The sequence below is a fragment of the Halichondria panicea genome, chromosome 9, assembly GCF_963675165.1.
Source record: "Halichondria panicea chromosome 9, odHalPani1.1, whole genome shotgun sequence".
Lineage (NCBI taxonomy): Eukaryota > Metazoa > Porifera > Demospongiae > Suberitida > Halichondriidae > Halichondria > Halichondria panicea.
The window spans coordinates 2,741,393-2,751,000 of NC_087385.1; the positions used below are offsets into that span (position 1 = coordinate 2,741,393).

General features: G+C 40.9%; 2 protein-coding genes and 1 non-coding gene across 4 annotated transcripts; 2 read left to right on the plus strand and 1 right to left on the minus strand.

The window, feature by feature from the left end:
- Positions 1-10: 10 nt before the first annotated feature.
- LOC135342101 (uncharacterized) lies at positions 11-3,946 on the plus strand. 2 transcript variants are annotated; one of them, XM_064538795.1, is made up of 12 exons: positions 11-135; positions 274-413; positions 1,276-1,439; positions 1,592-1,763; positions 2,018-2,068; positions 2,184-2,247; positions 2,433-2,569; positions 2,817-2,903; positions 2,984-3,078; positions 3,340-3,396; positions 3,600-3,656; positions 3,714-3,946. In XM_064538795.1, the coding sequence occupies exons 1-12, from the start codon at positions 77-79 to the stop codon at positions 3,846-3,848; spliced, it is 1,218 nt and encodes a 405-aa protein (XP_064394865.1). In that variant the 5' UTR covers positions 11-76; the 3' UTR covers positions 3,849-3,946. The 2 variants fall into 2 exon arrangements, with proteins under 2 accessions (XP_064394865.1, XP_064394866.1); XM_064538796.1 differs by having other exon boundaries at positions 96-228.
- LOC135342094 (G patch domain-containing protein 1-like) lies at positions 3,793-9,599 on the minus strand. The gene is made up of 15 exons (XM_064538781.1): positions 9,434-9,599; positions 9,133-9,362; positions 8,665-8,750; positions 8,204-8,441; positions 7,202-7,410; positions 6,985-7,132; positions 6,453-6,508; positions 6,119-6,254; positions 5,857-5,979; positions 5,573-5,730; positions 5,388-5,515; positions 5,121-5,298; positions 4,610-4,961; positions 4,206-4,324; positions 3,793-3,943 (listed from the first exon to the last, which is right to left on the minus strand). The coding sequence occupies exons 2-15, from the start codon at positions 9,344-9,346 to the stop codon at positions 3,887-3,889; spliced, it is 2,202 nt and encodes a 733-aa protein (XP_064394851.1). The 5' UTR covers positions 9,347-9,362; positions 9,434-9,599; the 3' UTR covers positions 3,793-3,886.
- Positions 5,022-5,094, plus strand: Trnam-cau (transfer RNA methionine (anticodon CAU)). The gene has a single exon. It is a non-coding gene; the product is annotated as a tRNA-Met (tRNA).
- Positions 9,600-9,608: the final 9 nt, after the last annotated feature.

Consider the following 9,608-nt stretch of genomic DNA (forward strand, 5'->3'; position numbering starts at 1 on the left):
TTGTGCACGTGAGTTGTGCATACAATCTTATGGGCGTGTCTTGCAAGATTGAAGACATTTATATGGCCATGAGACAATGATGAGTGAACAGGAAACTGAAGATCAAAGCTATCCACCACAAGAGTTATGCTCTGGGTAGGTAGATCTCTACTACTTTCAGTCAGCTTGGGTGCTAGATATGATGTAAAATGTCACTATAATGTTAAAATGCAGGGACCAGCATAGACAGTAAGAATTTGTAGTTTCATAGCAGCATATACCTTTATTATATAGAGATTTTACTGGATCATCACCTACAATACCTCACTCGTTTGGACGTCGGCTAAACACGCCGTCCCCAGACCAGCTGGAACAATCCCCCTGTGAGAATACACACTCAGACTTTCCACTCGCGTCAATGAGTCAAATAGAAGGTATGTACTGTTTTTTGGGTCTTTGGCCGCTGTATTATGTGCATGTTAAGTGAATTTTTAAGGATGCCATCAACTGATAATTGTGTACCGTAAGACCTCAATTTAAGGCAACCCTCAAATATGCGACACTCAGGAGCTTCAGCAATTTTCTGACCTCTAAAAATAGCGTCAGCTGCGTTAACAATTATTTTTTAATGTCGCGTTCTAAATAGAGGTAAATGTAGCCACTCCCTAGCCTCGATTGTAGCCCACTGGAAAATCAGTGTTTTTAAGCGGCCTGAAATCGAGGCAAGTAGACTCTGTAAAGTTACCTCCAATTAGATGCGACCCTCTAAATACGCGACACCAGGACTTCAACATAATTTTTCAACCTCCAAAAGAAGCGACCTCTGGCTTCGTAATTATTAAAAAGTATTGCTTTAAATCGAGGTCTTACGGTATATCGCTATTTTGCAGTTGAAAAACCTGTGCAAATGAGCCAAATCTGCAGAAAATTTGCAATCTAACTATTGCATGTGTTTTGGTAAGGATTGCCAGTACTAGTTTAGGTTTTGCAATTTTATTTTCAACGTTCCCAAAGTTTGATGCTCGCAATTTTTTTTAGTAATACGGTATGCACTCGGTATTCGTCATTAGATCTAGTTCTAAGTCCAGCTCTGGTGGCTATGACTACCATTTGTGGAGGAATCCTGTTGTCATTCTTGAAATGATCGTATAATGTACATTAATACTGTAGTCGTTTATAATCAGAATCACAAATGTATGGTCCATTAACTAATTCATTGTCTTTTGTCAATATGCATGGTGTTATAATGTTCCCTACAGTTTCCAATAAATGTAATAAAAGTGCTTACCCCCTTAGGACACAGCAAGGGTGTAGCCCCAGGCTCTACAGTGGAGATTGGATACTCCCCTTACTCAGACATGTCCAGTAGAAAGAACTCTCTGAGTCAAACCTTTGAGTATGTTACCTATCAGGAGGTGGATGCAGAGCAGAGGATCCAGTTTGAAGCACTGCTCAAAAGGGTTTGTACATTGTGTACATGTATTCAACCCTCGTCCCCATACCCACTTCTTAATTTGAGCACAAATGAACAAAAGGGTGATGTAGATAGAATGATAGATAGTCATGACTGGGTACACGTAGCGTTCTATCAAGTTGTAACCCTTCTCTGCAGGAGAGTAGCTGGAGGCGTACGTTTGTGCACAAAGGTCTTGTGGTGAATTTGCTGTTTTTGGTGGTGATGATAGTGAGCATCATTCTGGGAGAGGTACTGTTTCCTCTGGAAGGGGTGATGGGGGTGGGGATCCCATTCCTCAATGACAGCGATTGCATAAACAGTACTGCAGGTATATACGTATGTCTATGTTGTGTGTATACATAATTATATACGCACATGTTCGGTGGAAAACTCAGCTTGTTTTTTCCTGTGCCATTTTCCTATTGTGGGCCATAATTTTTAAATGAGCGGAAGGGAAATGTTCTTCTCAGAGTGATATATTATACAGATTACTGAAAATCAGTCTTGAGATGAGGAACATTAGCAATAACTTGCATGTATATAATTATAACGTATTCATAAATCGTACATGCATGCATGCAGGTTGTGTATCCCTCAGGATTGTTAGGGCCATGGGGGTGTTTGGATTCTTGGGTGAGTTGTACTATAACAACAAAACTATAACACAATTTTCCAAATTATTGTTTGACTTATCAGCTATAACTTGCATATTAAATGTTAACCTGAATCTATAATTTGTACTCAACAGGTGGAGTAACCAACTGGATTGCTGTGGAGATGTTGTTCAGAAGTATACCATATGTGATTGGAACGTACGTGTTGTACTTTTTATAGTTGTACAGCAAAAGAGAACTAGAACTTTCCTGTTTAGTATGAGCACTTAGATCAATCCCTGGCAATCTTGTAATGATATTATTAGAGTATTAATAATATTATTATTAGAGTTTCGTACATTAGAGCTAATCATGGCTATTAGATTAATGTTTTGTTTTAACAGGGGGATCATTGCCAAGGGCTACAAGGAAATAAGACAGACCATTGTCAACGTGGTGGTCAATACACTCTTTGATCCCATTGGGATAAGACAGTACTTCTCATCAAAGAAGAAGGGCATGAGACCAATGCTTCACTTAGGTCAGTCTTAAAGATAGCCATGCTGGGTAAAGACGATAACAGCTCAAATCTCACGTGTGTACATATATGTAATATACACTAACTTGCGTCGAACAATTTCAAACTTATCGAATAACACCAAGATACAAAATACCTCCCCAAAATGCCATCTAGATTGAAAACTACACATATACCTAGCTGGCAGTTCTCCCCATTATTATCTCTACAGGCAGGCGTTAAATTGTTCACTGAATTTATGACCTTGCAGAGACTCACTTTGCCAGTCTGTTGGACTCTGAAGTGGCCAACAGAATAGTAGAAATGAAAATTGATGCAGCCTTGAAAAGACCTGAAGGTAATTATTTTGATGGTACTCTTCTACTTTACAGGGATTCCGCACTCGTGATCCTGGTTTGCATTTATGGAATAATGCAGGCTTTATTTTGTCCATGATGGGAGTAGATCTCAGTGAGTTAAAGAAAACACTCAGCAGACACATACGCTCTTTCATCACGGAAATTTCCCCAACTGTAAGTATTAAATGCAATGATAATAACAGTGAGAATTTCCTTCTAAGTATATTTTTTGCATGGTGATTTGAACATGTGAGTCCAAACCTTACATGCATGCACGGTGATCTGTACAGCCATCTCATCACATTAGAAGCACGTTAATACATTATGATTGTACCAGGTGTGCATGAATACTAAGTAGGTTATGGTTAGAGCGTCGTTCAACTTCCTCTTAATTGCTACATGGCTTCCTCCTTAAACAAGGTTTATTGTTCACAGATTGTAGACAAAATGGAAGTATCTGGATTACAAGATGGAGTAGGGCTGCAGGCAGAGGTAAATATAATATTTGAAATCTAGGATGCCTATATGAACACTGCCCAAGTACGCACATGTATAGGGTAACTATCGTGCCCAACTGGGAACAGACCAGGAAAAGGACAATTATAATAATAGCTGGGGTTTAGGTACTACTGCATCAGCTGAATCATTGATTTTGTTAGTTGTCACATACAACAATCTCTACGATCAACCTGTAGGTTGAAAAAATTCTTGAAGAAAGAGTGTCAGAATTGTCTTCGGTCAAAGTCAATCAGGTTGTTTACTGTAATCACCAAATTGACGATTATTAACCATAATTATCTACTGTGCAGCTGATTGCAGTGATGATCCGCAAACATCTGAGCTGGTTAATTGTGTGGGGTAACGTGCTAGGAGCTCTTGTAGGACTAGTAGCTGAAGTGATAACTGTTTTAGTAGCAAAAAATGCACTGAATGTACCGGCATAGCATACATGTACATCATTCATTTCATCCTTGATTCCTTCTCAGTGTTTTGAGTGTTTATGTTTTTTCTTTTTGCGTTCTTTATGTTCTCTCCTCTCCTGTGTGTTGTGAAGGTGGGGAGGGGCGTTAATTTTGTTGACATAATTGAGTTGACATAATTACAAAATTACCAAACGAGCTTCCTACCCTCTTTGTAAAAAGACAGCTAAGGTTCCGCCCCCAAAATATACATATAATTGTAGTGTTATATAATTATATATATAAAACACACAGGACAACGTACCTGTCTATACAAATTGTGATATTTATATTAAAAATCCACATACTGTAGGTTTTGCCGATTTGTGCTCATTTACTTACATGTACTTCTCTCTTGTGTTTCTTATGTGTCTTAATTCTATGTTTCTCATGTTTGTAATCATTGGGTTGCCCCCTCGTCGCAGAACCAGCCACAGGCATGTGATCGTTTGAATCTCGTTCTGAAGTAAACAATCAAATGTTGGATTTACTGTATGTTGCTACAAATATAATAATGTGAGGATAAAATAATGCGTTTTGGACAATTTAAGGCTCCCAAAAATATTATGGGGGAATAAAACACCACAATTTCAATGGGATTATATACATTGAATAAAAGCTAATTAATGGTGCGATATGAATTTATGTAACATGGTAGCTGCTTGCATAAATAGCATAGTTGGTATCATGCAAGCATAAAATTTCTAGCACTACGATACGTGTTCGTATTTGACATGTACATGTACCTGGAGGTAGTGAAGGGCCATATGAGGCAACGTTTGATTTTAGTTTATTACTGGATTGATCAGCCACAATGATAGGCTCTTGATATTTTTTTAGAGAAACAGACGGTAATTTCATATCTTCTGATTGCTTGATAGAAGACGAAACAACAGAAAGATCTTTCCATTGTGTATCTTTACACATTTCTACAGGTTGTTTTCTGCTACTGGTGACAGGTTTACATTCGCTCAACAGTGCTGGAGATAAGATATTTTTGCTAGGCTTGTTATGCATAGTCTCCTCTGATTCATCTTCAGAATCGCTGTTTGCAAATATTTCTTTGAACAAATCCATTGGTGGTCGATCATCCTGTACCTATGGCGAAAGAAAGAGAGAAGGTTAATAACCGAGCACTAGAAAAAAATGCACCCATGTGCCTCCTTAGCGCAGTCGGCAGCGCGTCAGTCTCATAATCTGAAGGTCGTGAGTTCGAGCCTCACAGGGGGCACTTCCTTTTGGAAACATATCACTCACCTCTTTTTGAACATCAACAGAACCCTCCTGGCTAACTTCTTTCATCACTTCAGAGACTTCAGAGCTGGGATCTTCATCAGGAACATCTGTTACCATTTTCTCGGTTAGTTCGAAATTAATCGCTCGATTTTTGTCCTGTCTCTTTTCTTTGCCGTCATCAACGCCCACAACATTTTGTCTGGAAAATATATGATCAGTATTTACTGAAACACACGACCCTACGAACTTAATTGAGGCACATTGCAGTGGCTTACACCAGACTCTTACCCTGGGTATGGATCAGGAATATTAAAGCGTTTGCAGACAATTCGATGAGGATACCAGTCCTGAATCTCCCTGGTTAGAGCTCCAAATAAACTTGCCCGAGCAGCCTGAACAGCATCAGACTCAGGTGACTGGGAACAGAGGCCAAAATAGAGTCAAGGCTATCACATTAATTACAGTGTACATACCTTGGGCGCTTCCTGGTTTTCGCCCGGCCTTGTAAATCTGGTGGCCAGACTTGTGCCTAGAGGTTTGTAGATGGCAGCTGCCCTGGTCATTCTGTCTTTGCCTTCATTCTCCCACTCCGTCACATTTTTGGCAACAGGAGGTACAGGGTGAGAGGTAACTGGACATTAACAAAGAGGGCTACTAAAATTATAGAAGAGTGCAATTATAGAAAAGTGCAGGAATTAATGCATGCAACAAGCACACATACGGTGAGCAACGTTCAATTGTTATTTAGTATGGTTACCAGCAACTGGTTGCTCCCTTCGCTGGTCAGTGGAAGGTTGAGAGTTTGGTCCATCTTTGGTTTGCTCTGCAGCATTCTTTAGTCTCTCTCTATCAGCAGGTGAGAGCAGTCCAAATACAGAACCTGCAAAAGGTGAACATACAGTGTATCATAGTCATGACCATGACTCATGTCGGTTTGTTCTTGTATAATTACGTGCTTTATACGTACAAAGTTAATGTTTAGGTCTACAACCATGGTTGTACATGTATATAAATGTCACCTGAGGTATCGGCCAGGAGGTGAGAGCGACTAGTTGATGACAGGGGCTTTCTTAGTGATGGGTCAGTGCCAGCTGATAGTTGCTTAAACTTATGCACAACGACAAACGATTTCGGAACATTGGGAGGAGGGTGACTCTAAGGAGGGCAGGCAAGGTTTAATTCAATTGGGGGGGGGAGGGGGAGTTTGGAGCCTAAAATAATGTCCTGGAATTACAACTAAAGACCTATAGATCAGTTGCCTGACCTATTACCACCACCCTAGCTTGTTGACTGAGTCAAAGGCGCAACTATCTTACACAGAAAACACTGGCAAGTTGATAAAAACAATGTCACCTTATAGTGAACTGGCTTCTTCAGGGCCTTTGTGAAGGAAGACAGGTCCCAGGTATCTAACGGATAAGCATGCTCATGTAAACAATTGTACCAGATTATAACTATACTGTTATCTTCCCACCCAAAAATATGTGTTATGATCAGTTTTTCAGTACATACTGTACACAAATAACAAAGTGCTTTAGAGCTACGTATATATAGTAACAGACCTCTTCTCTACAGCTAATATAACCCAGGTCTCCACTGCTTAAACTTCTGTCCAGAAAGACTCCATTCAAAGCTATGAATAACTTAACCATGCACTCTGATCACGCGCAAGGAATTTCCGCAATTGTAGATCTAGTTCTATACACATCTCCAGCTAGTCCTTCATACAATGCCAGACAGACACCAATTTCCTACCTACGTACTGTACCTACATGTACATACCTCGAGGTCTGTTCACAACACTGTACCTATACATGTAACTATAACCATTCTGGGTACCACTACAGATGTACATGAACATGCATACACATGTACATTGTCCCACCGTTCTCTCTGCCTGTCCACCCAAAGCTCCTCTCCATGTTGAGGTCTCCTTCACCGGCCAAACTGACATCATATGATGTCATTGACTCCACCCCATACACATTCTCATCGTCACCCTCCTCATCCTCCAGTGCACCTGTGCCAAATGCCTGGGGGATGTACGCAAGTCGTCAATCAAGGGTTCATTGTTAATGCTTAGTATATCAATTCATTCTCACCTCTCCCCTCATTCCATACAGGTCCTTTGTTGCCTTACGTGTAGAAAGCACTCCCCTCTCCTCCATGCCCCGATAGTCCAGTCCATGGAGGTCGTCCTTACCAGAAAACTCCCAGGTGGTAGAGTCTCGAGGGGCAAACATAAATCCCTCGGCTATCTTGGAGGTGGGTTCCACACTAGGGCCTGGTCTAGCAGGACCATACACTCGATCTGTGGTATCATACTAGATAGTTATAAGCATACTATACCCTACAGAGGAGTTGACATATTTATATCACACATACATCATTAACTGCTGGAGAAGGACTGCTAAAATGAAAGCACCGCAGGTGCTGATGCCTCGGTGGAGGTGCCAAAACTACATAACATAAAGCTACTAATAGCTTTTATACACACATTATATCATGATGAACACTTTTGCATTGCTGCATGCAAACTCAAAGAGTGGGTAATGATCGACCATGATTGTTGTTAAAAACGATCGATGCCAAAAGTTCAAGTCTAAAATTAATGGCTGCCATCAGCAGAGCCTTGCAGCTCTCTTCTCACTCTTGCAGCTACCAATAGCTAGCGTTCTAGTGCAGAGCTAACTACTAAGTAGAGTAGCAACACTCGGTAAACAAGTTTGGCTACGTGCTCTTCTGAAAAGGCTGCAATGGCATTCCAAGTAAGCAAAACTAGCTATAACTCGAGAACAAAATATTATTTTGCAAATCCACGAATTAAAATCCAAGAAAACATGACTAGAAGCCTTATAGAAACTCTTACTTGCACTTCATTGATCCTTGAGCAGCTGTAGCAGTCTACACACACAGACAGACACACAAACACACTACCGTATACCTCGCTTGAGGCATAATTATTAGCCACTACACACTATTTATAGTGAACTCTTGATAGTAAGAATCTATTCTTGAGGTACACCACCAACGAAAAAACACTTACTATTCATGTAAGAGTCAAGAAAAACACATAATTATTATACATCATGCACTGAGCCCACCTTGTGTTGGATGGTACTTGACTGTCTTAGGACCAACGCCCTCGCCCTCCTTCCAGCCCATAGCCTTGAGTAGTCTTGCACCGATACTGATCTTGGTTGGTACAACAAGATTCTCTAGGGGAGGTACACCTGGGATGACCCCATCTTCTGTTGCAGGACGCTTCCTCTCTCCCTGACTTTGGATAAACTGCTCCTGAGCTGACACCACTTTAGGGGCAATGCCATGAGCTCCAAAATCCTAGTGGAGGGTATATGAATGAGTGTAAAGTCTAATAACAACGAGTAAATTATTAATATATTATTGTGAAGTATTTGCTTGGACAAAGACACCGAGATCAGTTGGTCTGCAATACTTGTGCAGATATCTAATGTCGATGCAAATTGAGTTGCACAATATAACACTCAACACACGGCTCACTCTTCAACTGGTTGCACCAAGGGTACAACAAGAGTACAAGTACCTCTTCATCCATGAAATCCTCTGGTCTCTGCCCTCCAAATTCACTCCTCTCACCTCGTGTGGACTTAAACGAGGAAGGATTCCATCCTGTGAAGATGAGTGCAAACAGTATAATTAAACGGCAACACATGCCCAGAAATGTATAGAAGGTACTGTCAGAGCAGGAGTCCAATTTACATTTCATTAACTCAGTACAAACAATCTTTTGTGGCAACGAATTCATGTACTGGCGTCCTCAGTCAAACAGGCACTACTAGACATATTTGTTGGTGGAGTACAATTTTCTTGCATGCATGCTGTGTTGTAGCTTATCACAATGTGAGAGTGTATCTAGACTCCCCAGAGTGGAGTGTAGATTGTAATAGAAAACACTAAACTATAGCCACATGCATGTACGTATATACGTATGAGCTTATATCCATCGAACAATGTACATCATGTACAAATAACTGAGGTATGTATTTCTCACCCTCTTTGGACCCTACAGTGTTGTAGTAACCCGCAGAGAACCCCCCGGTGAAGGCTCCATGGAACCTTCTTCTCCCCTGACTGTCAGTCACGAACTGGTCTTTGTCTTTACGCGACTTGGCCTTCTGTACATCCTCAGCTGTCTCCAGGAGCTCAAACGGTCGACCCAAAGTCACGTAGGTCTCATCATCAGAGTCAGCATGTCGTTGAGTCATCACTGGACTCAATATGCTGTATTTAACCAGGAAAAGTATCGTAAGTGAGGGAGCAGATAGGCAGACGAAAGATATGCAGCCAATCACCTTGATTCTTCAAAATTGAGGCACACCACAGCAAAATACTGCCACTGCTGCTTTGATGATGCTCAATCAACAGCTGGTATTGGTGCTGTATGGAGCCTATGATGCAGATGGAGCTTGCATGCAGCTCAGCTCAGAGAGGTGAAAATTGTGATGAGCAAAAACTCCAAATCAAGCC

Coding starts and splice junctions, on each gene's coding strand:
- LOC135342101 (XM_064538795.1), top strand. CDS start 77: ATGATGAGTGAACAGGAAACTGAAGATCAAAGCTATCCACCACAAGAG. Junction 2,570..2,816: donor GAGACCAATGCTTCACTTAG/GTCAGTCTTAAA, acceptor ATGACCTTGCAG/AGACTCACTTTGCCAGTCTG. Junction 3,397..3,599: donor GAGTAGGGCTGCAGGCAGAG/GTAAATATAATA, acceptor ATCAACCTGTAG/GTTGAAAAAATTCTTGAAGA.
- LOC135342094 (XM_064538781.1), bottom strand. CDS start 9,346: ATGACTCAACGACATGCTGACTCTGATGATGAGACCTACGTGACTTTG. Junction 8,442..8,664: donor AGGATTTCATGGATGAAGAG/GTACTTGTACTC, acceptor ACCCTCCACTAG/GATTTTGGAGCTCATGGCAT. Junction 4,325..4,609: donor TGGCCCTTCACTACCTCCAG/GTACATGTACAT, acceptor TGTTTACTTCAG/AACGAGATTCAAACGATCAC.